Raw genomic sequence first — 26,133 nt, 5'->3', positions numbered from 1 at the left:
AATAGGATGTTTGCTTCTTTCATTAGAGTCAAAGTAGAAGAACAGATCAGACCCCAATATATGAAGAACTATTCCGTAGTAGCAGCCGTTTGTATTGCTTGAGTTCTCTTGCATTCAAACAATATTTCCGCCATTAGGTTGCAGAGCTCAGTCATACTATGATCATGGAAATCACTGCTCTGAGAGCTCGGCTCACAGATTTGGAAGAGGAGAATCTGAATCTCAACAAGCAGATCAGAAAAGAAGTCCAGGAAGAATATGAAGCATTAGTCCGAGCTCTGTTTGCAACGTGCCTGCACATAAAAGTAAGTGACATGTGTTGGACATCTGGGCGGCCCTGTGGAAGCCAAGGGTAAGTGACCTCCACAGGCACCACGCATACAGCAATGGAGGACAGAGTGGGCTGTGCGGTAACAAGAGCCTCCAGAGCCCAAGAATTCTCTGGTGCTCAGTGTTCATGGCAGGGAGGGGTCAGCAATGGGTTGTCATTGTTTTGCTATGACAGGCACTGAATTTTAGACAATTTAGATAGTTGCTGTTTTCATCACTCTGTGGCCGGCTGCCATTGCTGCCATCTGATTGCTTTTTTAAAATTATTATGTTAGTGACCATACAGTGTATCATTAATTTTTGGTGTAGTGCTTCATGATTCACTGTTTGCATATGACACCCAGTGCTCCATGCAATCCGTGCCCTCCTTAATACCCATTACCAGGCTCACCTATCCCCCCACCCCCTTCCCCTCTAAAACCCTCAGTTCGATTCCCAGAATCCAGAGTCTCTCATGGTTCATCTCCCCCTCTGATTCCCCCCCTCTTTTATTTTACCCTTTCTTCTCCCAATGTCCTCCATGCTATTCCTTTTATTCCACAAATAAGTAAAACCATATAATAGTTGTCTTTCTCTGCTTGACTTATTTCACTCAGCCTAATCTCTTCCAGTTCCATCCATGTCGATGCAAATGGTGGGCATTCATCCTTTCTGATGGCTGAGTAATAGTCCATTATATATATGGACAACATCTTTTTTATCCATTCATCTATTGATGAGCTCTTTCCACAGTTTGACTACTGTGGACTCTGCTGCTATGAACACTGGGGTACATATGGCCCTTCTTTTCGCTACATCTGTATCTTTGGGATAAATACCCAATAGTGCAATTGTGGGGTCATAGGGTAGCTCTTTAATTTTTTGAGGAACCTCCACACTGTTTTCCAAAGTGGCTGCACTAACTTGCATTCCCACCAACAGTGTAAGAGGGTTCCCCTTTCTCCACATCCTCTCCAACACTTGTTGTTTACTGTCTTGTTGATTTGGCCCATTCTAACTGGTGTAAGGTGGTATCTCAATGTGGTTTTGATTTGAATTTCCCTGATGGCTAATGATGATGAATATTTTTTCGTGTGTCTGATAGCCATTTGTGTGTCTTCTTTGGAGAAGTGTCTGTTCATGTCTTCTGCCCCTTTCGTCACTTGAGTATTTGTTTTTTGGGAGTTGAGTTTGAGGAGTTCTTTATAGATCTTGAATACCAGCCCTTTGTCTGTAGTGTCATTTGCAAATGTCTTCTCCCATTCCATGAGTTGCCTGTTTGTTTCACTGACTGTTTCCTTTGCTGTATAGAAGCTTTTGATCTTGATGAAGTTCATTTTTGCTGTCGTTTCCCTTGCCTTTGGGCATGTGTCTTGAAAGAAGTTGCTGTGGCCAATGCTGAAGAGGTTACTGCCTATGCTCTCCTCTAGGATTTTGACGGATTCCTGTCTCACATTGAGGTCTTTCACCCAATTAGATGTTTATTTGTGTATGATGTAAGAGAATGGTCAGGTTTCATTATTCTGTATATAGCTGATTGCTGTTAAGGGAGGGCAGGGGGCATCTTCTCCAAAACCCCAACAGTTGATATCACTGTTTAGTCTATTGAGTGCAACCCTCCAAACAGGAAAGTGCAGTGCCCTGAGCCAGGCCAGACCCCAGTGTCAGTAACAACACACACCTCCTGAAGGCTCACTGGGCAGATTCAGAATTTGAATTCACTTTCAGAGGGGTTTTCAACGTATAAAAATGCTGACCATCCACATCTAGTGTCTCTCACATCCAGTGTCTGGGAGCTGCTGGACTGTCAATGAGGGTCGTCCATCCAGAGGAGGAGTGATGGGGTGCCCCTGTATCCACAGCATGGGATGGGGGAGGGGGAATTCTGTCACTTTCTTATGATGCCTGAGCATCATAAGACAGAGGCCCCATGCCTAAAATGGGCCATCACAGGGCCTAGTCCAACTGCCCCACAAATGTGAATTTCAGTACAAACTGGCCTCCTCACTTGCTATCAGATGTTTTCCAAAGCCAGCCCCCAATGTGCCCTTACTTCATTGTCTCTCCTGGAACATTCCAGCTGTGCCTGAAGTTGTTCCATTGAGAGGAGCTTCCACCAGGGCTCTGCGTTGGTGGGTATCAGAGAGGATTGAAGATTCCTTCCTACTTATGAAGGATCCATAAAATACCAGTGCTTACAAACATTATAGAGTCAAAACCAAAATGCACTGGGCCTGGTACTGCAGGAGAGGGATGAACAGACAGTGAAGTCTGGAATTTGCTAAGTCATCTCTCGGGTATGAAATTATTGAAAATATTATTAAGGTTTTTTCAACTTATGCCAGATTCCTAGATGGAAAGTGGATTCTCTACTAGTGGATTCTCTCATGTGGAACTAAACTAGTTCCACATGTCCCCTACCCCCTGCCAAATCAGAGAGTCCCTGTTCTACCCCAGGGTCCCAAGTGGGTGGTGAAGCTTTGGCTGTGTGGCCAACAGCCAGATGTCTTGCCATGACTGCCCAGCTGGACAGTATCCTCCTGCTTTCCTCTCCATGGAAGTGGTTCAGAGATGAGAGGACACCCCTTTCTCCCCTCACCCAAGGATGCAGGGTCTGTAGTTGTACTTAGTGATGATCAAGCTATCCCACCACAAGTCATTATCCATAAGCCATTCAGAACAGGCTGTGTCATAATGAGATTTCTGCTGGAACCTAAATGGGAAAGTGGCCAGCCTGATTCCTTCCTCTACTTTATCTATTTTTAATGTAGTTCCTCATTAGTGGCTCATCTATAGTGTTTTATCTGGTCAGATTCTGCTGAGTCAACCTGATAGCAAAATCCGTAGGTTCAAATTCTCAAGCAACCTTTCGGGAGAGGAGGGGTGGCTCAGTTTTCTACCTGTGACCTTCCACTTTTCTATCCACCCAACTTACCTCAGCACTGACAACTTGGACTCTAACGTGTGTAGGGTCCACAATCCCTGTGGATTGTAGACAATGCTAACGGGGCTGCTTGTGAGACTTCCAGATAATTCCTGACAGAATAACTGAGTGGATGATTTTTCCATGTAGAATCATTTCTGAAAGTCAGGTTTTAGAAGGCAAGATGACTCTTCCTCCCCTGCTCTTCCTGAACTTGAGTCTGCAATTTGCAGGAAAAACTGGATGAAAACCAGATTAATTTGATCCAGAAAGTGTGTGAGCTCATCGGCGAAGTAAGAACAGAAGGGATTGACAATCTGAAGGGCCTAAAGGAGAAATGGGGCTCTGCCAGACCCGACGAAGGAATGAAAGAAAACCCAGCCAAAGTACGTGATTTCATTTAGCAACAGGATCCCTGCATTTCATCCCGGCATCTGACCCCAGGCTCACTCTGTATGCATTCCAGTCTAGTTCCCCCGAGAAAGCATTGCATCAGGCATTTAAAAGGGGGCGCTGGGGGCTGCCTGAAACCATTGTGTCATCCTCTGGAAGGCAGGGCGCTGGTGTTAGGATTTGTGCCCTTCCCTCCGGGGAAGAGTGTTGAAGGCAGCCTTTTCTGAAAGTGAGCTTCTCTCGGCAGGAGCAGCTGCAGGCTCTGGAGCAGGACAGCAGCAGCCTGGCTGCGCTGGTGTGCAAATTGAGGAGCCTGGGCCACTGGAGGCTGGCGGTGCAGCAGGCTCGCTTCCAGCGCCAGGTGAACAGGGCGGAGAAGGTGAGCTCGAGGGGAGGGAGGCCCCGCCCAGCAGGGCGTGGCCAAGGTGGGTGGTGCCCGACTTCCTGGGCGGTAGGAGCTGCTGGGGGTACAGGTGTCGGTTGACAAGTCCAACCCTCTTAAAGGATCTGGGGGTTGGGGAGTTTTCTTGGGAAGTGGCTACGTGTCAGAACTTCAGAGAAACAGGAAAGAGCCCGAAGCAAATGGCAAGGAAGCAAACGGGAGAGGAGATGAGAGAGAATTTAGCAGGAGGGAAGGGCAAGGATGGAGGGGGCGGCTTTACCGGGCTTGAGGCCGCCTCGACAAAATCCACTGCAGAGCTTTGAGTCTCGAACATGATTATCTGAGGAAAATGAAGTAAACAAAATAAATAGAAAACCAACCTCAAGACAAATTGAAACCAAAGCACAGAAAACTAGTAGTTTGGACATTTTCACTCAGTGTTTCAGCAAGTCCTAATTTACTCTGATCTGGTACACTGTCCTTAAGTGAAGACACACAGGAAGTGACTGGTGGGGGCTCCTTGCTACCGGAAGCTTTAAAAACTATGGATAATCGAAGTGGTCTAGAGATGCTTATGAAACTTAAATTGTGGGAAGGAAACTTATTTCCTATCTCACTCGGTTTGGGACGTTCACAGGAAGCTCTGCAAAGTAAAAAAGAGTGCTTGAGCGTCCAGCTAATGGCAGACCAAGAAGTGGTTTTACTTCGTCAACAGTTACGGGCTCTAAGGCAGGCCCTGGCCAGGGCTCAGGCCGACAACGCCAGGATGCTCCGGCAGCACGATAACCAGGTATCTGAGCCCCAGGAGCCCTCTCCCTGCCTCTCTCTGAGCTCACTCTGCAAAGCCTCATGTGGAGTGGAAACAGCACCATAGGCTGCCTGGTACTGTGAGCCTGGTTCAAGCACAGGGCAGGGCCAGAGAACCAGTGCGCAGACCTCAGCTTCCCTTCTCCTTCCTCTCTAGCCCAGCAACCAAGGAGGGTGGCCAAAAGGCTTTTGTTTTTGTTCATACTTGGCTAAGGCGGGCAAGTACTACCCACACAAAAGATCATTCTTCGGTGTGTAGTGTGTACGTGTGTGTTTCTCTGAGGATCTTATTACCCAGAGGGCATCTTGGGGTGCAGGTCTCTGCCCTTGACACAGACCTTCCATCTCCAAGCACACTTTCCATTGACAGCAACCTTGTGCACGCAGAGTGTGGCCCACCCGTCAGCACTATTCCCCAAACTAAGAGTCTTGGGTCTTTCCCGGATGACCCATTCCAGAAGTTGCTGCTCAGTAGGGGCTGGCCCCGAAATAAAGGTTTAAGCTCTTGATAGCTGTACCAACTCTCCAAGCATGAAGGAAGCAGAAAGACCCTAGGTTTAGAGAGAGAGAGAGGAGCTCAGGTTAAAGAAGAGCTTGGGAAAGCTGGGCATGTTTAAAACATAGCATATAATTTGTTCTTTCCGGACCCTATATCCTCCGTTATCATGCACCAGGTGAATGATGGTGTATAATTATGTAAACTGTAGCATCACCACACAAATAATATTAGTATTAGTATTATAACTGAGTTTGACCTTCTGGTGCCTAAGGTGCTACTGATAAAAAAATTTCAGAACAGGACCAAATGATTACTACTCTTTTCCCTCTTAACCATCTGGAACCTGGCTTCCCCAGAGCTATTTTGGAAGTCAAACCAGAGGCAAGATCACAGCCTCCCTTGCCCACTCACTGCAGCGTTAGGTCACACCCTCTCCTGGGGCTAACCCTTCCCTGCTATTTCGTGATGAGTGCTCAGTGAACTGCACGTGTAGCTTGTGGTAGATACAACTATGCGATTAATAGGCTAAGTAACATACATATCATCGTCACATTTGGTCACTGAAAGTTGGAACTGTTTGACTGGTATTGCTGTACAGTGGCATTACCACTTGGCTGGATTTTCTGGTTTGTTCCTTTTGTCTCCCTGACTATATTGCCTCACGGCTTACAGTAAATGCCAAGGTGGCGTAGATGCTGGTAGTCTTGTTGTCAGCTAGTAGCCCAGAACCAAACGGCTGGGCTCCATGACCCTGAGCCCAGGAGCTCGCCACAGGGTCTTGCCCTTGGGCCCTACTGGAGGGGATGGTTATCCCGTTGGGCAACTTCTCATTCCAGGTCTTTTGCTGAGAGGAAAGACTGCGCCTTCTTCAATTTCTTTGCCCTTTTCCTGCCACAGGCTCAACAGCTGAGAGAGCTGCAACACAAGTTGACCCAGGAGGCTTGCCACCGGCAACAGATGGATCTGATGAAAACCTCCAGCATGGAGAAGCTCCTGGAAGACATGGAGAAAAAGGAACAGCACCTGCAGCTCCTGACAGAAGCAGCTGAGAGGGCTTCCAGGCTGGGCCAGCTTCAGCAGAAGAGAAGTCAGAAAGAGCTCCAACAGGTAACTCCAGAGAGAGGGAGCGGCCCCTCGGAAGCCAAGCGGGATGCACCAGCCAGAGCTGGGGCCTTCTTCTGGAATTTTCCATGCCTCTGGTGTCCCCCACCTTTGTCATTTCTAGGCCCACCAGGATAATGGGAATACTTCTGCCCATGCTGAGGTGATGCTCAGGTGGCTAATGGTGAGAGGATGATGGCTTCACTGCCCTGAGGCCCAGAATCTTGGTGCCTTTATAACCCATGTGACAAACATGTTTCCACTTGACTATAATTTTTGAACTAGGGAGCCTTTAGAAAATTCCAATGGTAATCTGGAAAAGCAACAAGTATTATGGAAGCTATGAGAAGAGGATTTTATTCAAGGTATTTCTGGAACATCAGAGACAAAAAGGAAAGGCAAATGTGATTTCCAGACACAATTTATTTTTGTTAAATAGTGCCCTACAGTAAAAAAAAAAAAAAAAAAAAAAAAAAAAAAAAAAGAGGAAGATACAGCAGACGCAGACATGGATTAATGCAAGTTCTAACAAAGGAGACCACAGAATGTAATCCAATACAAAACGCAAAAGAAGTAGCACCTTCCAGAACAGGCATGTCTTATACATTCACTGAAGGAATAAATCACTTAATTCACCAGAGATATTAGGAAACTGAAGTTGGAAAGTTAAATTAGATTATTGGCCAAGTGTTTCAAGTGCTTAAGGAGGAGATCAATGAGAAGTCTACAAAAATAAATGACAAAAATTAAAAAAAAAAAAAAAGGGACCAAAATTAAACTGAGGCAATGCTAGAGAAAATATTTGTGGAGGAATGGAGAGAAAAATGGGTAGCTTTAGAATAAAAGAAAATTAGAATTTCACATTTATTTTGTGAAAACTAAACTGTGATTTGAATCCTTAAGAAAAATTTGGTGTCACATATTCGTCTTTCAAATCATACCTTTCTAAAAACCACCCGATAATAAGGCATTAGGGGCACCTGGGTGACTCAATCAGTTATATGTCCTACTGGATCTCAGTTCTGGTCTTGATCTCAGGGTCATGAGTTTGAGCCCTGTGCCTAGTTAAAAAGAGACAAGGTGTTAGTTTCTCAAAGTCTTCTCTAGTTAACAACTAATTTTTGTCTAATGGTAGAGATTCTAAAAGTAGTCAAAACAAATATTTTGAGGCTTCTCTCAAATACATCTTTTTAGTATATGCATGTAAAAATCTAAATTATTCCCCTACCCCAGTAAGCTGGGTCACAACTCCTGTGTTCCAGGCTTACTGTCCTACTCGCCACCAACTGGCAATCCATCCTCAGCCAGCAAGAGCCCCTGTGACCTACAGTCACTTCATTAATCCTTCTCCAACCTCCAATTCCAAGGGCAGATTTTGATCGTCTGACCTTGGAGAGCATGATTGTCCTTGCCTACCTCCTGCTCCTGGGGAGACCATTCAGAGTGGAGGCCCTAGAGTCATATTTCCTGATTCATGCCCTGGGGCCCTCTACTGCATGACCTTGTGCTAGATCTCCACTGCATGACCTTGGGCTAGGTTGTGGTCTCCCTGTGTTTCAGTCTTCTCATTGGTACAGGGGAGAACAACATGCTCAATTCATGGGATTTTTAGGAGGATTGAATCAGGTAGTTCCGATGAAACACTTAGAATTGAAACTGACACACAGCTCTTGATTAATATTGGCTGTATGTCTTTTTACTGGGAATCTGAATGAACGTGAACAATTTTGGAAACAGACTGACCTGGATTCAAATCCTGCCTCTGCCACTAACAGCTTGTGGATCTTGGCAAATCACTGTACCTACCTCTGTGAAGTGGGGTGGGGTTTCTTTAAGGTCCTAACACAACACAACGTCCTTCCTAAACATGTTTCTTTCCTTTGCTAATATTTTTCAAGTTGGCTTAGTCCCAGCCTGGCCTAGGGAGTCTTGATATGGTTTTCCTGGGTTCCTACCCATGAGGGCTAAGGAGCCTACACCAATCCTTATAGTACCTACATGGACCTTGGGGCTAATTCGTATTAGGAAGTGTTCCTAACTCTGGGGATCTGATCTTTTACTGAAAGTTATATTACACTTGAGAGTATCTGCACACACACAAGAAACTGCTCCTTAACATTTGTAAGATGAGCCTGTGGTCACAGCTTCAAGAGTTCACAGGCCTTCTCACTGGGTCCATGCAGACGAGAGTAGGATTTAAAACATGTGCAGCTGAAATGGATTGGTTTGCTAGGGCTGTTGTAACAAATTACCACAAACTAGATGGCTTAATACAAGTGAAACGTATGCTCTCAGAGTTCAGGAGGCCAGAAGCCTGAAATCAAGATGTGGACTCCTCCTGAGGGCTCTCAGAAAGAGTCTGTTCTCTGCCTCTCTCCTAGCTTGTGGTGGTTGCCTGTAGTCCTTGGCATTCCTTTGGCTGTAACTCCATCACTCCGATCTCTGCCTTCCTCATCCGATTGCCCTCTCCATATGTGTCCCTCTGTGAGTCTGAGCCCTTTCCTCTTCTTAGGAAGGCATCAGTCATTTTATGTAAGGCCCACTCTTAATCCAGTATGGCTTCCTCATGATTTAATTACATCTGCAAAGACTATTTCCAAGGTCACCTTTTGAGGTTCTAGGTAAACATGAATTTTTCAGGGGGTCAGGAGGACATTATTTAATCCATTATATGATTATTGCTTTTTTGTACTTTATAATTTTTAATATAATTATAATTATATTACTTTTTATACTCTTAGATAATTTTTATAATTAAATTACTTTTTATAACCTATATAAATTTATATTTATATAAATTAAAAGAAGTTTAAAAAATACCTGTGATCTCTGCAGATGAGGCACTTTGGACCCAGCCGCTCTCTGGCTGGGGGGCTAGGGGTCAGCTGTGTGAGCAGAGGGCCACATGAGTAAATACAAAGGTCATCTCTTGTTAGGGGCCTCATATAAGGCATGGGGGATGGTACTCAGGGCATCCCTGCCAATGATGAGTTGAGCCAAACAGAGATCTGGAAGAGAGAATGGGTCTTTCCTCTGCTTGAAATTGTCCAGGGACTCCCTTCCGTCCCTGTGGTAGTTTCATGGCTTTGACCCACAAGGTCCTCTGTGAACTGGACCCTTCTATTTCCTCTCCTCCCCTCCACTCTAGTCAAATAAACATAAAAGATAAAAATGTCATGAGTGAACTCCTGGCTATGATAAGGCAATAAAAGTTCTAAGCGCTGCCTCTGCTCCTCTTTGGTTGAGTTCTTGGCCTTCTTGGAGCTCTCCTCAGAAGGCTGAGTTCAGCCTGACCAGGAATGCATGAGGACTTGTATTTCTGGGGCAGCCTCGACCTACACTCTCCAAGGAACCCTAGGAACTAAAGTAGGCACCAGGAAGCATCTCTGCTTCCTAAGCACTTTTCCCCTCAGATGAGAAGCCGGCTTGCCCAGGAGCGGAGTGTGAAGCTGGATGCTTTCCAGCGCGTACAAGAGCTACAAAGTCAGCTTAGTGACGCTGAGCGATCGTCTGTCCGGATGAGCTCACCAGGCGGTAAGCAGGTCCCCTGCTCTGGCTAGCACAAACTCCCAGGCTCTCGGGTCTGAACTGAGGAGGATCTCAGGGACTAGCTGTAACAACCCAGTGGTTACTGTGTGGGGGCTCCGTGCTGGCTGTTGAGTGAATGAATGATACATGAATGAATGAAACTTAATTCTGATTTACAGCCATAACTTTCTACTTTAGTTTACCTTAGAGTATTTACATCCTATACTAAAATGTTTTAGTCATAAAAACTGGCCTCAGAAGCTTGTAATATACCACTTAAAGAACACTGGGTACTTCACTGTCTTAATCCCTTGGAACATCAATGACCACATTTATGTCTCAGATGTTATTTAGAAAGTGTATTATGATTCTTGGGTGCTGGAGGCTTGAAGAACCCTATGGAAGTGACAATCAACACTGTCCTCTGGGCCATATAGCTAGCAAGAAGCATGGAACAGAGGCCAAACCCAGGATGTCTCTAAACTAGCTTCCTCCCCTGTAAGTTGAGGACAAAATAAATTCTAAGTTCTTCTATCAAAAATATCATCAAATATCAATAACCACAACCGACTTATTGTTAAGATCAGCCAAGCCTCTGCTTTTCTCTTCTGGTGGAGCCTGGTGGTTGGCTGTGTGTGCTTTGGTTCAAATGCTGGCTCAGTCACTGCTTGCTATGTGACCTCAGGTTAGCCTGTTTGTAAAATGGGAATATTCCCTCAAAAGGGTATTCTGAGGATTAAATGAAATAAAGCACATCTGCCACGTAGTACAGAAGCACTAACTAACTGTACAAATGTTGGTTCCTATACTTTCATACGTGTGTGTCCTTTATGTTTGCTTTTGGCTATTTACTAGGTGAATATATAAGAAAACAGAGCCTTTCAGAAACCGAAAGATTGGCATCAAAGATCAAGTAGACGAAGATGGAGTGACCCTGGGTTTACTAAGAGCAGGGCTGGTGGGGCACCTGGGTGACTCAGTTAAGTGTCCATTTCTGATTTGGGTTCAGGTCATGATCACAGGGTCCTGGGATCAAGCCCCATGTCAGGCTCCACGCTTAGCATGGAGTCAGCTAGACAGTCTCTCTCTCTCCCTCTCCCTCTGCTCCTCCTTCCACTCATACTCTCTCTGTCTCTCTCTCTCTCAAATAAATAAATAAAATCTTAAAAAAAAAAAAAAAAGACTAAGGCTGGGCTCAGCTATAAAGCCCAGGGCCCTCCTTCCTGCCTCTAAGCCTGCTGCCTGGGACCTGAGAGCAGGTCTGATTTTCCTCACCTCAGTTGTCCTGTCCGAAGAGAAAGAACATACAAATATTCAAGGCCCTATTTTGACCACTGACCCTGAGCAGTTCTGTACCTTGCACTCCCCTTTTCCGTATTCCCTAGGGTTTTTCTGTCTCTCCCTTGCCCCTCTGCCTCCATCCAACCATCTTCTTCTTCTTCTTCTTCTTCTTTTTTTAATAATTAGCTCTGCACCCACAGTGGGGCTTGAACTCACCACCCTGAGATCAAGAGTCACACTCTCTACCAGCTAAGCCAGCCAGGTACCCCAGCCAAGCATTTTTTAAATCTCTTTCTGGGTTAAAGTGTCCTTTCAAACTGCCGCCCATGTCCGCCAACAGCTGCACATTTAGGAAGGAGAAACAGAGTGAGGCACAAGACGGGTAGGGGGGCAGAACCCTAATTCCCGGAACTGGGGATGTGGCAGGAGTAAAAGAGAAGCCTCTTTCCCTGGAAGCAGATGTAAAAGTTATTCCTAAACCTCAGCCCTCATCTGTCCTCTCTTAGTGACAGGATGGGCTTTGTGGAGGGCTCCCTACGTGTAGATTCATAGGGGAGGAGAGACTGGGTCATACTTGTCTATTTATTACCCATTATTACCCTGTCTATTTATTACCCAGCCTCCAAGGGGACAGCCAGGCACCTCCTGTACCATTAGTGCCAAAAGTCAGCCGTTCCCACCCCCTTCCCAGCTGTTGTCCAGTTGAAAGCCGGAGATGACCAAGGTCTCTCCTTCCCGTAGCTGTGGTAGCAGCAGCCACCTTGCTCCCCACATCAGAGGCACCGGAGGCAAAGGCAGAGTTGGGGGGCCAGCTCTCTCTACTTGGCATTAGCATGGATTCCCCTTAGGATTTTGCAACTCCTGAGAAACTATAATATATTCTAGTGCAGCTGTTCTTAAAATACTTAAGGGGGAAAAAATGAAATCACTTGGCTGACAAAACTATGAAATGTTCAGAGGCAGACTGCCTTAAGTTCTCCTGATCCAGCTTTGATGTTTTTCACAAGCATTGATTTCTCTCTCGCCGTTGCTGGGCTCTGAGAATGCTGGGAGCCGAGAGGAAGTGGAACCCCTTGGGAAGCAAGATGGCAGCCACCACTGTAGCTTCCTCTCTGTTCCAGCTCAAGGGGCAGGAGTCAGTCTGGCGATGGACAGTTGAGAATAATCATCAGCCTCAGACTGGGTAGACTCGGGTCACATGTCCCGTTTTGAGCCAATCACTAAAGCCAGAGACTAATGTTCTCAGTGGTCTTAGGACCAGCTCACATGTCCCTCCCCCGCAGCTGAGAATGGGGTCAGCTCACTCTCTTCTTTTCCCAGCAACTATTTAAAATCTTCCTGGCTTCTTCACACCTTCCAACACTGTCCTCCTCCCCAGCCAACACATCACCTCCAGTTTCACAGAGCAGTTAAAAGCCATCCAAGGGGAAAACCCCCTCTATAACTTGAGCCCAGCCCCGCTACATTAGCACTCAGCTGCTACTCGGTCCCTCCTGGTAAAACGGAAAAGCTGCCCCTTCCCGGGGGGCCAATCCCAATGCATGAGATCCTATTTATTCTACTTTTTCACTACTACAGGGGCCTTGTTCTAATCTTTATCTGCTTTCTCTCTACATACTCATATTTCCCACCCATCTACCCTTCTAATTTTGTTATTGACCATTATTTATTGACCATATATGTGCCAGGATCATAAAATCCACCATAAAATAAAATGAATATCTATCCAATTGCTTGAGCCAGAAATCTGGGAGCTATTCCTTGTCACCCTGCAAATCCAGTGAATTACAAAATCTGATTAATTTGAATAACCTTAAGTCTGTCCACTTCTACCCATCATAGTCCAAGCCAACCATCATATCCTACTCTTTCACTTGGTCATGTGACCCTCAGGCAAAAAAAATTCCATCTGGGTTTTTTCATCTTCAGAACTGATGAAGCGGATTAGATGTTCATTTTATGCTCAAAATTTTATGGATGAAATCTAGGACTATACACTGCAACCAGAGATATGATTTAACATTTTTTAACATTATAGGCCTTATACCTCGGGCTCAGTATTCCCTACGTTCTGCTCCCACATCATCCAGACACTCCCAGCAACACCTTTTAAGGACTCATCTTATGAGCAGTAAAATAACAAGAAGGATTCAAAGGCCGGACACCGTAAGTAATGATAAATTTGATTACATATGTGAAAACAATGAAAAATGTAAATATGAAATTATTAGGTTCACGTCAAAAGTACATTAAAAATATCAGGCTCTTATCTAGATACTTGGATCTAAATAATAAAATTCTAGATTTCTCACAGAGGGAATTTGTTCATGAATGGTTTCTGAATCGATGACTGGGAAGAAGGATGGCCCAGGGTTTCCCACTCTGCCTTCTTGCTGATGCTACTCCTCAGTAATAGAATTCTGATATCAAAACAATTCATCCCAAAAGCATTTATTCAATTACAATGAAATAAATGAATGTGGAAGTCAGTATCAACACCTTGCTGTGTTCCGTCTCTGAATCTCTTCTTTTCCTTCCGTCATCTGCAGTAATTAACTAGCAGCATGAGATCTCTTATCTGAGTTCCCTGGCAGAGCAGGAAGTTTCAGAAGTCATTTTAAAAATATGTGAGAAATCTACCCTCCAAAGAAACTCTTTGGACACAGATTAGGTCAAGGTACAGAACATATATGTAGATTTTTAAAAAATATGTATATATTATAAATATATTATTATATATTTATATATAATATATATTTCCACATTTTAATATTTTATATTTTCCACATTTTATTTCCTTGAGCATTTGAATGAATAAAAATGAATATATTTTATAATAATTATTTAATATTAAATATAAATAATTAATATTTAATTAATAGTTTTTGGTTTATGTAAAACGTTTACCCTCTTCCACTGCCTTCTCTGCACTACTTTGATAAGTATTATACTCTTTGCCCCATTGTTTTTTAGAATCCCCTCCACAAGTTTACATGTCAACCCATTTAAGAATTCCTGCCTCTTGCTTTGAGGAAAACTAAAAGGAAAAGATTTAATCATATTGTCAGAGAAAAATATGAGGGTATAATTTTGCAGATGATGATCTAGTTATTGGATCACAAATTCCCAGCAGTGTTTCTGAACATGTGGTTAAGAAGTCATACACGGAAAGGGAAGAAACAGATCAGGAATACCCATTTAAGGTCCTTGACCAAGTAGGACCACATTATCAATCCCCGCCGTTCGCTTGACCTACCAATCTCTGTGCAGTCAGCATTCACTAAAAAGTGAAATTCTAGTATATGTCTGTTTCTGCAAAAACCTTTTCCAAAAAGAAGCAATATTCAGTTGGCGTTTATGGGACCACAAGGGCTTTTAAAGATTCACTCCATCCCTGTTTCACACCCAAAAGCAAATGTTGCTCTTACAAGGGTAGTTGGTGATTACAGCTCATGGTTGAGAAGGCTGCATAAGTAACTAAATGCATTAGAGGAGAGCCACTGTATCACAAGATTTAAAAGGGTGATGGTCTAAACAAACCCTAATAAAAGAGGGAATGTTTTGTAGCCCATTAACTTGTGTACACTATAAAAACCCCAAACAAAAAGCCTAAGGTGCAGGAAAGGCACGAAAGAATCGGAGCCTCTTTGAATCTAAGTTCTGAATTCTTAAGAAAGGCCTATAAGACAAATCAGATAAATACAGACTGAGGAGGAATGTGCACACGTTGGGATGTAAGGCCACCAAGACTTTCTAAAAAACAAAACGCTACACTAGCACAAATGATAAACTATTAAGGAATTTTTAGATTACTCCATATATGGGATATCTTTTTTCCTTAGATGAAAATGGCTTTTTGTTGATAGATTTTATTCATAACCAGTTCCTTTATGACAAGTGGCAGGTACAAGAAGGCGGCCTAAATGGCCTGCCCCAGACTGGACGAATGACCTTGGTCTCATGAGTTAACAGTGACTTATATTACAGGTTCCTATTAAACATGAAAGAAGGACTGACTACGTCTTTCTACCCAATGTGGCAGAAAATGTTCAACGTTCAGCTTTTCAAGTTCACACGGCTCCATCCATAATCCCATAAAGACCTGACTGGTAATCATATATCCTTTTCCACATTTTATTTCCTTGATCATTTGAATGAATAAAAATGATTCTAACCTCCATGACCTTGATCTAATTTTTATTATCAGTACTATGAAGACAGTGTGGAAGGACTGAGATGATTATATCTGAAATGTCCCAGGGAAAGTAGGGTTCGGCCCTAGGTTTTAGGAACTAAGAGTTGATTTGCACTTCTACAACCTGGGCCTCAGCTTTGGTCAACCAACAGCCCCTCATTGTGGGTTCCAGATTACTGATGAGATAGGTGTGCGAACCAGGAGAGAGGCATTGCTGCTACGCAGTAATTTTTAGTAAGTGAAAAACAAGAACAGGTTAATCTCAATACACTTCAAAGCACTCATTTCTATTTGTTTCACTTAAGAACATCATCCTCTCTCTCTTTTTTTTTTTAAGATTTTGTTTATTTGACAGAGATCACAAGTAGACAGAGAGGCAGGCAGAGAGAGAGGAAGGGAAGCAGGCTCCCGAGCGCTGAGCAGAGAGCCCGATGCGGGACTCGATCCCAGGACCCTGGGATCATGACCTGAGCCGAAGGCAGCGGCTTAACCCACTGAGCCACCCAGGCGCCCCCCATCATCCTCTCTTAACTAGTTTTTTATTCTGCCTACAAATACTGAGACCCTCTTCAGAGTTTTGCGAAGTCCTAATGCAAGCCTTTTTGTTCAGACAAGAAAATGTATCCTGAGTAAAGGAATAAATGGGTAGATGAATGGAACAGAACAGACCAGAGAAACATTTACATATATACATTTATATATGATATTTGTTTAGCTTTTCAAATTAAGGGTAAGGCTGAGTCTATTTGAAGTAGAACAAATGATCACCTTACACTATACACAATGAATTCCAAATGGATTCAAGATCTATATGCACACACACACACACACACACACACACACACACACCTGCACACAGACACACACACAAACTTATTTCTTAAGTAGAACATGAAAAACAAAAGCCAAGAGGAAGATTGATGACTTAGATGTCAAAGCTACAAATTCAACATGACAATATGGTAGCAGTTATCAATTTATGCCTCTCAGCTCTAAATTCATCCTTGTCTGTTATAATTAATATGGACACTGTAAATCTTTCTTCTTTGCCCAGTACAAGATTTTAAGCTTTGTCAGGAGAGAGTAATGGAGGGATCCTGAAGAAGGAGGTTCTGGGGTGCTTCTCACTTGCCATGTTGACAGGCTTCTGCGTTAGAATGCACAGGGGAGCATGCAGCTTCCTGGTGGAGGGCCACTGGCATGGCGCCTTCAGTGAAGGGCTTTCTCCTCCCGCTCCTCCTTTCCTAAGGGCTACTTTCCAGCCTCAGTGAACTTCTCTCCCATCCAGTGAGCCTTTGAGGTCACACCCTCTCCAGTTTATGTCAGCTCTGGAGGGTCGTGGCTGCTTACTATATCTGCTATCCCTGTTTTCTTCAGAGCTCCCTTTATTGCTTCCCAGCCCGTCCTCCCGTTACATAAACCCCTTGTTATAGTTAATAATCCTTTCTATTAAACTTTCTCACAGTTGGATTACTGTGGTTCTATCTTTTAATTGACCCATGAGTAATACAGAACTGATACAGTTCAATAATACAAAACTGATACCAGTAATGGAGTGGTCTCATCTCACAGGGATGGGATTTGGGGATCTGCTTGGTTGCGCCTTTGGGCGTGGACACAGTGCTGAGCTCCTTGACAATAAGAAATGGAAGACTAGTAATCCTTTACATGCAATGGCATGACAATTAACCAAATTACTACCCATGGTTGACTGATGGAGTACCTACTTGAAGCATGTGCTTCGGGAGCTTAAATTGTTACCACACTGACTCTCATGGCAATAATCATGGCCATAAATACCAGGGTGTGGGATGGACTTTCTTGGATGCACTTGAGCACTTACAGAAGAAAATGACAAGCTCTGGTCCTTTAATTCTCAGCTCGAATCATGGTCTGAAAACCAGAGAACTTCCATAGCAGCCTTCAAAAAAATCTCTTATTTCGTGTAGTCATAGGGGTAATACTGCTAAAAAAAAAAAAAAAAAAAAAGCATAATTTTTAATTGTGCAGAATGCTAATGACCATGACAGTTGAAATCACAATCTTGTCATTTCTCATTGCTGTTGAGATGGGCTTTCTCATTTCAGTGGTTATGATGTAGTCCCAGAATAGCAGAAGACAACAGCCAAGGACAAGGTAGGTATGTCTATTACAAGGGGCAGCAGGGACCTGTCAGGAGTCAGATTATCGACCTGGCACATAGAGATCTTTGGTGGTCAGTGTGTCCCCCCAAATGAAATCACATGGGCAGCCAATTAGAATATTGTTTGATCTATACAACAGGAGAAACTCTGGTAGTCAGAAACCTGGCTTGAGTCAACATAGAGGAGAGTCATAGTCTCTCACCCAGATTCCAACCCCACATTGGGTGTGGAGTCTTCCTAAAAAACAAAATCTTGATTCTTGGGAACTCAAAGCACACAGTGGCTCAACAGTTAAAATGAAGGCTTACAGTGAGGTAGCAGAAGGAGTCTCAGGTTCAAATTACAGTGGATCCAGTCAATCCATGGGCCCACCATGTGGTTATTTCCACAGTTCCTGAGTGTATAATTGGAAAAGACATCAAGAAAAACTGAAAAGACTCCTCTACTGGTTTTTAACCCATGAGTTGAAGCCTCGTTATTTTAGGAAGAGATCATTGGGAGCCCCTGAAACTTCCCCTTTCTGGAAAGTAAACTAGAAGCAAAATTATATCCCTGGGGAAACTGCAGAGATTAAGGCCACCTTCAAAACATTAAGGAAACAAGGATGATGAGACCTATCACATTGCCACTTAAATCACCACTTTGGCCTGTGCAGAGAACAGGTGGATCTTGGAAAATGACTAGGGACTATCAGGTTCCCATCTTAACGAGGGAGTGATTCCAACCACAGCTGCTGTCTCAAATGTAGTATCTTTACTGGGGCAAATGAATATCCTCTTGGCCTTCGTTATGCAGTTGTTGACCCAATTTGTTATGCCTTTTGCTCCATAACAAATTGTAAGGACCATGAAGAGCAGTTAGCTTTTACCTGGTAGGGCAGCAGTATACCGTTGGAGTCTTGCTTTAAGGCTTTGTCAATTCTACTCCCTACATTGATCTAGTCTGTAGAGACCTTGATCATCATGATATTCTACAAAAGACACTATGTTTACAACATGCTGATTGGATATGATGAGTAGGATGTAGTATTTAGTGTCTTAGTAAGACATACAAGAACTAGAAGGTAAAGGACAAATTCCACAGAAATTTAGGGCTATTAACCCCAGTGAAGTCTCTGGGGACTCAAGGTTTTAGAGCATGTTAAGTGTCTTCCTCTAAGGAGAAAGGCAGTTTGCTTAGGCTTACACCATATACTGTGAAAAACAAAGGCATAATGCTCAGTAGGCCTTTTTGGATTTGAAGGCAACATGTGCAATATTTGAGTTGGCTATTTCAACCCTCCTCTAGAGTTACCTGTAAGATTACCAATTTTGAGCGGGGAGCAGAGCAAGAGAAGGTTCTGTCATGAACTTGAGTTACAGTATAAGCTGCTCTGCCATACAGGTCCTATGATCCAGCAGAGCCAGTGATTCTAGAAGTATCCTGGCACATATGGAGCCTTTCTCAAGCAGAAACACAGGGCAAACCTTAGGATTCTGGAGCAAATCTCTGCCCTCTTCTGAAGGTAACTACTCTCCTTCTGTGCCTTGTAGAGACTGATTACCCAACCAAGGGATAGTAGATGAGCAGGTAGCCTAAGCTTCACATCATGATTTGGGTGTTTGAGAGTCTACCTAGTCATAAACTTGAGCATGCACAGCAGCAATCTGTTGTAAATGGAAATAGTATACACTTGACTTAACTATCTGGAACAGGTCTGAAAGGTACAAATAGCTTCCATGAACATGTGGCTCAGATTCTTTCAGCACCAATGCCTGTTGCTGCCTCTTCCTCAATCAATACCTCTGGTCTGGAGTGTTTCTAACAACTAGCTAGCCAAGAAAAAAAAAAAAATTAAACCTGGCTTATAGATAGGTCTGCATGATACATTGGATCCACCCAAAAGTGGACAATTGCACCACCATGGAGCTCAGGAGTGGATCTAAATAGAAGGGGTACAAGAGGGGCGCCTGGGTGGTTCAGTGTGTTAAAGCCTCTGCCTTCGGCTCGGGTCATGATCCAGGGTCCTGGGATTAAGCCCTGCATCGGGCTCTCTGCTCGGCAGGGAGCCTGCTTCCTCCTCTCTCTCTCTCTGCCTGCCTCTCTGCCTACTTGTGATCTCTGTCAAATAAAATAAATAAAATCTTTAAAAAAAAAAAAAAAAGAAGAAGAAGAAGAAGAAGGGGCGCAAGAAAATCTTCCCTGTGAGAACTGCAAGTAGTGAATTTGATTGTCCATGGTGTCTGATCTGAGACATGGCCAGAAGTACAAATCCACACGAATTCTTGGGTAGTTGCTAGTGATTTGGTTGGACAGTTAGACTTGGAAGAAATAGTAAATGTTGGTGACAAGTAAATGTGGGAAAAGGCATGTGGATGGATCTCGGAATGGGAACACACATATTCGTATCCCATGTCACTAAAGGGCATCTACAGCAAAGAAGGCTCTTATTAATCAAGTGGATAAAATAATGCACTCTATGGGTGTCAGTCTCTTTCCCCAGCTACCCCAGTGCTTGTTCAATGTGACCCATGCCTGGGCTCAACAACATGGATTTCCCCTTATCAAGGCTGACATGCACTAGTGACTACTGCCTGATCTGTCAGGAGCAGAGACCAATACTGAGGCTGAATACGGTATTAATCTCGTGGGTAATAACCATCCATATGATAGCAATTTGTTTATATTGGGCCTTTTCTATCATAGAGGACAGAGATTCACCTTTAGTAGAATACACACATTCTGAATATGGTCTATAATGCTCCTGCCAGCACTGCTAGCTGATGCACATACTCACAGAATGCTTTATCCACTGTCACAGCATTTCCTATAAGCACTTCTTCTAATTAAGGAATCAATTTCACAGTAAAGGAAATGTTGCAGTAAACTCATGCCTGTGAAATTAACATGCCCCAATGCCCAGAAGTGGCTGGGCTGATTGAAAGGTGGGATAATTCACTGAAAACTCGTTGTAACTTAGTTGTAACCACCTTGCAAGGATGGAGTTGTCTCACAGAGATAGCATACGTACCCAGAAATCAAGAGGTAGAAGTGGGTGTGACTCATGGTGATACTTCTCATCTCAGGAACCTCAAGCTGAGCTGGCTTGGAGGTCTTAGTTCCCAAGGTTTGTTTCAACCAGAGACACAACAATGGGTCTATTGATTTAGGATCTAAGGTGAGACCACATCTTGGGATTCATAAGCCACTAAACCAACAGGCAGTGAAAGGTGTTACCCTACTGGCTGGAATAGTCGATCCTTATTACCAAGGGGAGATTGTAGTGCTGGTACACAATGGAGGCAAAGGCCATATCTAGGAACATGGTGGTTGTCTAGGTGCCTGAGCACTTCCATACCCAATAGGAAAGATAAATGAAAATCTACGCAACCAAAATAGAACAGTAGAAGACTCACATCCTTTGGTAGTAACATTTGGGTTACCACCAGGAGAACTGACCACTTGAGATTCTCAGCAAGGGCAAAATAAATATTAAGTAGTGGGAGGTCAAAAATTGACAGAGAAAAGGACTTTAAGCTTTGAATCCACCTGTTGCCCGCTCCACCATTATGACAATGGAGTTGAAGGAATACTTCTTTGCTAGGTGGCGTGATGTTTTTCAGACAGTACTGGAGGAATTTCTTTTCCTGGTTCTGGACAAAACTTGAGCAGCACACACATCTGAGCACTGTGGTGTCACTGGTGTGGCACCCTCTTGAACATGGCTTACCCTGCGTCCCCTTGGATGACTTCGCAGGTCACCACCGGCATATCATTTCCCCATAGATGCCCGGTGGTGGATTTGCAGCTACCACAAACTTCATCCAGAGAGCCAAGGTTGTAACCTTGATATTTCTGGAATTTGGCTTGAGGAAGGACAGAGAGCAGCCACTTCTTAAATTTGCTATGCCAGTATTCTTCACTGCTTTGTTTGCATTTCTTTAAAATATTACAGATAGGGCGCCTGGGTGGCTCAGTGGGTTAAGCCGCTGCCTTCGGCTCAGGTCATGATCTCAGGGTCCTGGGATCGAGTCCCGCATCGGGCTCCCTGCTCAGCAGAGAGCCTGCTTCCCTCTCTCTCTCTCTGCCTGCCTCTCTGCCTACTTGTGATCTCTCTCTGTCAAATAAATAAATAAAATCTTTAAAAAAAAAAATAAATAAAATAAAATATTACAGATAATATGTCCTATCCCTCCAATCCACTCTTAGGTCAAACTTCCCCTGTTCATATTTGGGGCTTCTATCTCCTGATTGTACTCTGGTGATATGGACACCATAATCAAAGACAGACTTGAAGAATATATCGAAGAAAATCCATTTGACCATGGATGAGCACCCAGCATGTTTTAAGAGAAAAAATCCTACAATTAATAAGACACGACAGAAAAAGACAATTCACAGAGGAAGTACAAATTAAGGACAGTAACCAAGTAAATCATTTCACTCACCAGAGTATTTAAACTTTGCCAATGTCAGATGGAAAGGATATAGAAACTCTCAGGTACACTGGCTGGTGGGACGGAAGGCAATCTCAGTTTGTTAAAATGTACAGAGTGTGGGTGGAACTAGAGGGTATTATGCTGAGCAAAATAAGTCAATCAGAGAAAGACAATTATATGATCTTACTCATATACGGGATTTAGTAAACAAAATAGGAGCATAGGGTAAGGGAGGGAAAAAATAAAAACAGATGTAATCAGAGAGGGAGACAAACCGTAAGAGAGTCTTAATCATAGGAAACAGACTGAGGATTGCTGGAGGGGAGGGGGTGAGGGATGGGGGTAACTGGGTGATAGACATTAAGGAGGGCAGTGATGTAATGGGTATTATATAGAAGACTGACCAATCACTGACCTCTACCTCTGAAACTAACAATACACTAAGTATTAATTGATTTTAAAATTTAAAAATGAGTTAAATATAAAAAGCTCAAAGTGTAAACCCTATGACACAGATCTCCCCTTCTCTACCTTACACTAGACAGAAATTCACACATAAACAAGGCAGCAGGTGCAAAGATACTGCTCTGCAGAAGTGTTACTAAAAACTAAAAATTGCAAACCTACTATCCTTCCATAAGCAGATACTGATGATACTCATACTATATAGGCCCTCAGAGAACTGAAGAATTTGGTATAGCTACATACACTAACTTGAGAAGATCTCCAAGTAGTGAGTGAGAAGTTGCAGGCTAATGTTAACACAAAAATTCACATTATGTATTTTCTAAGGGTACATACAATATATATAAGAAATGCTGGCGGAGGGGGGAGTTTAACACCAGACCAGTTCCAGTAATTACCTCTGCAAAGTGGAGGAGCCAGCAAGGGGAAGAGATTGAGGGACAGTCAAAGCAGACATACTTATCTTGTATAGTTTAAGAAAAAAAATTAAGAATATGTATTTATATATTCCTTGAAATAAAAATTAAAACATTAAAGGTCCCATCTTGAGACTGCATTTGCCCTCACACTGGACAGTGCACATTAAACAGTAGTTTTCAATACACGGGACTTTGGGCAAAGGACAACGATCCTTGAAGGACAGGAAACTATGGATCCGGACAACTGCCCCGAATTTCTAAGCCATGATGCAGAGAGAGGACGCCCAGACAGAGCCCAGTGCACTTCCTGAATTGAGGAGATGGAGCTGGAAGTCACGGCCGTTGACGACAGCTGGAGCTCCAGAGCAGAGGACCGCGGTGGAAGGCTACAGAACTCCAGAGATCTGCGGAGTACAGTCTCAGCAACATGCCGATCAGCAGACGCACGAGGTAGCTACCCATGGCTAGGAAAGGTTTCCAGGAAACAGTATCTGGAAGCCCGCACAAGGCTGGGAAAAGAGCCTGTCCCCGCTCGCCCAGACTAGGAAGCCTCATAATCCATGGGCACTGAGTACTCAGAAGGGTCTTGCCTAAGAACTGGACAACTATTAGCCCTCCAATAAATGCTGCTCTGCTCCCACCTAACAGTTTACAACGCCAAGACCTAAAAAGGATCAAACTGTTTTCTCTGTACGAGAACAAAAATAATCAGCACCCAACAGGTTATAATTTACATCTTGCACGCAAAGAAATAGAAGCATGACCCATAAGAGGGGGAAAAAATCAAACTGACCCAGTATTAGAATTAGCAGACATAGGCATTTAAAAAAAAAACAACAAAAAAAACCACTGCATGCTCAAACACTAAAGAATGGGTATAGAGACATGAACGATACAAGAACACGCAAAATGAACTTCTAGAAATGAAGACATCTGAAATGGAAAACACACTAATATTAACAGATTAAACTGTAACCATTAGTGAACTTGAACACATTAATTTGACATGAAATAGAAAAAGATTAAATTAAAAAACTAAACAGTGCATGAATGAGCTATGGGTCAACTTCCAGCAGCCCCCACGTAATTAGAATCCCCAAAAGAGAAGGGAAAGGATAGAAAAAAGAATCTTTGAAGAAATAACAGCTGAGAATGTCCAAATCCGATGAAAAGCATATATCCAAGAAACCCAACAAACCCCGAGCACAAGAACGACTAGTACAGCAAATCACTTCAAATTGCTCGAACAGCCATAGAGAAAAATCTTAAAAATCAACAAAGGAAAACAAAGACATGTGCAGAGGAACAGAAGACGAAGAGGACAGATTTCTCAGAGAACAATGCGTGTGAGCACACAACGGACCAACATTACCGTGCTGAGAGCACTAAACACTACAAGTTTCTGACGAATGCCGATCTGCTACTAGCCACTGGTCTTGGAGAGCAACAGAGAGCGAGCAGACAACCCATCCCCAAACAGACTGATAAGGTAAATTCACGAACATTAAATTTCATAATCAAAATGCAAAAACACTTCAGTTAAAAAAAAAGAACAGATTAATTCACTTAACATGTAGATTTATTTTAAATCAGTTTGGTACATGATACAGATTGGTTTTGCAGTTTTTAATGAACTGAAATAGAAATTTCTAAATACAGCAGTGTCTGCCTGTGCAATAAGTATCTGTAAGGTAAAATAAGGTGTTTTGATAGAACTACATCCACATGAACAAATCAGGAGAAAAATCTGAAAACGTTTCTGTACCTTCTGGATTAAAAAAAAAAAACAACAAATTATTAATGGCTCAAGATACTAAAGAAAGGGGGGAAAAGGCTGTAAGTTCCGTTTTAAGAGCTCTTCTTGCAAAATCTAACTGGTTTCATATTATGGTTCTGTTGTCAGAGCAGTATTCAAGATTATAGAAGATGAGAAGCTTCATCAGCTACATTTCCACAAAAACAGATGTACTGACATTAATGTGTGACAAGGTATTCATATCTAGGTAAATGATAATTATATATCACTGTAGCTAAATCTTGCCGCTTTGGGAGAAATGGAGACTCTGTATTTTTTCAAATGATTCTTGGATCTGACAGCACTCACTAAAAACTAACAGCCATGGCACCATAATAAAAATTTTTGTGAGGTTCCTAAAACTGGTATCAGAATATTACTAATGAAAACACAAAAATGTGAGGTAAACCTACCTTTTCCCAAAAACCTTTGAAGCCAGAGATTTTAAGCAATTAAGGCACTTGAAAACATTAAGTGTATGTACAAATGTGCAAGTAAAACAAACTAGCTGTACCAGCAAGTAACAAAGAAACAGTAAATCTTCATTTTAAGAACCTTGAATATAATCATATCTAAATGTAAGGAATTTTGGCTTATGAAATGGACCAAAGCAACTCATTTCCTACTACAAAATATTGAAAACCAAGTGCTAAACTCAGCCCCTATAGGCTAAGGAAACTAAAAACAAAACAAAACCAAAAACAAAAAAAAAAACCTTTAATGACCTAGAAAAGCAAAAGCTTTTTAAAAACTAATGAAAACCTCTGAACTAATCCAGTATGTCAAAGGCAGGGGAGATGTATCCCTCTGAAACTGAAAAAACTAGCGCTTCCTAAAGAAACTAAAAAAAAATAATAATAATAAAGCATGCATGCTTAATGTACTACAGGAATTGCAACTAAAAGGAAAGGATGGGAGAAAAGGAGGAAGGAAGGAAGAATGGAAGGAAGAAAGGGAGGGAGGGAGGAAAAGCAAAGCAAAGCAAAGCAAAGAAAGCGCAGCCTGTCTACCCAGGGCAATCATCATTAAGAAATCTACAGTAATCCAATCAACCAAAAAACCCTCAGATGTTCTGAAATTACACTGGTCACATTTCTGGTCTCAAAACTTAAAATGATTGTCTCATTCAAGAGCTGTAAATGACTCTAAAACAACTTATTTCCTTCTTGTCTCATAAAAAAAAAAAAAGTTACTTTTCAAGGAAGCTTGGTGAAAAATCCTTTCAAGGTACAACAGTGTTGGGATACTTCCTGAAGTGCAAAGGCAAACGTAAGAAAATCAACTTTAGCTTTATACTTCTTAAGAGCCTAAGAAAAACATTGGGAAGTTCAAAATATGAAGGCTTTCAACTTTGTAGAACATCCTTTAGCCTAAATTTTCAACTTTGTAGAACATCCTGAGCCTTGCTCAGGTCTGAAACAAAATAGTTAAGTTTTCAGTTATTACCAGCATGGTATCTAAAAGCAGGTTTGCT

General features: G+C 42.8%; 1 protein-coding gene across 1 annotated transcript in view; it reads left to right on the top strand.

Annotated features, from left to right (window-relative positions):
- The window catches only part of LOC116588132, a 183,753-nt gene extending 168,322 nt beyond the window's left edge, over positions 1 to 15,431 (top strand). Inside the window, exons 42-49 of the mRNA XM_032338859.1 lie at positions 138 to 305; positions 3,466 to 3,618; positions 3,873 to 4,004; positions 4,645 to 4,797; positions 6,211 to 6,420; positions 9,828 to 9,948; positions 13,262 to 13,389; positions 15,211 to 15,431. Coding sequence (XP_032194750.1) covers positions 138 to 305; positions 3,466 to 3,618; positions 3,873 to 4,004; positions 4,645 to 4,797; positions 6,211 to 6,420; positions 9,828 to 9,948; positions 13,262 to 13,389; positions 15,211 to 15,321 — 1,176 coding nt within the window. The 3' untranslated portion in view covers positions 15,322 to 15,431. The remainder of the gene's footprint in view (positions 1 to 137; positions 306 to 3,465; positions 3,619 to 3,872; positions 4,005 to 4,644; positions 4,798 to 6,210; positions 6,421 to 9,827; positions 9,949 to 13,261; positions 13,390 to 15,210) is intronic.
- The last annotated feature ends 10,702 nt before the right edge of the window (positions 15,432 to 26,133 follow it).

Source organism: Mustela erminea, chromosome 4, assembly GCF_009829155.1.
Source record: "Mustela erminea isolate mMusErm1 chromosome 4, mMusErm1.Pri, whole genome shotgun sequence".
In the NCBI taxonomy this organism is placed as follows: domain Eukaryota; kingdom Metazoa; phylum Chordata; class Mammalia; order Carnivora; family Mustelidae; genus Mustela; species Mustela erminea.
The sequence above is the reverse complement of the archived record's forward strand: the minus strand, read 5'-3'. Positions and strand labels throughout refer to the sequence as shown.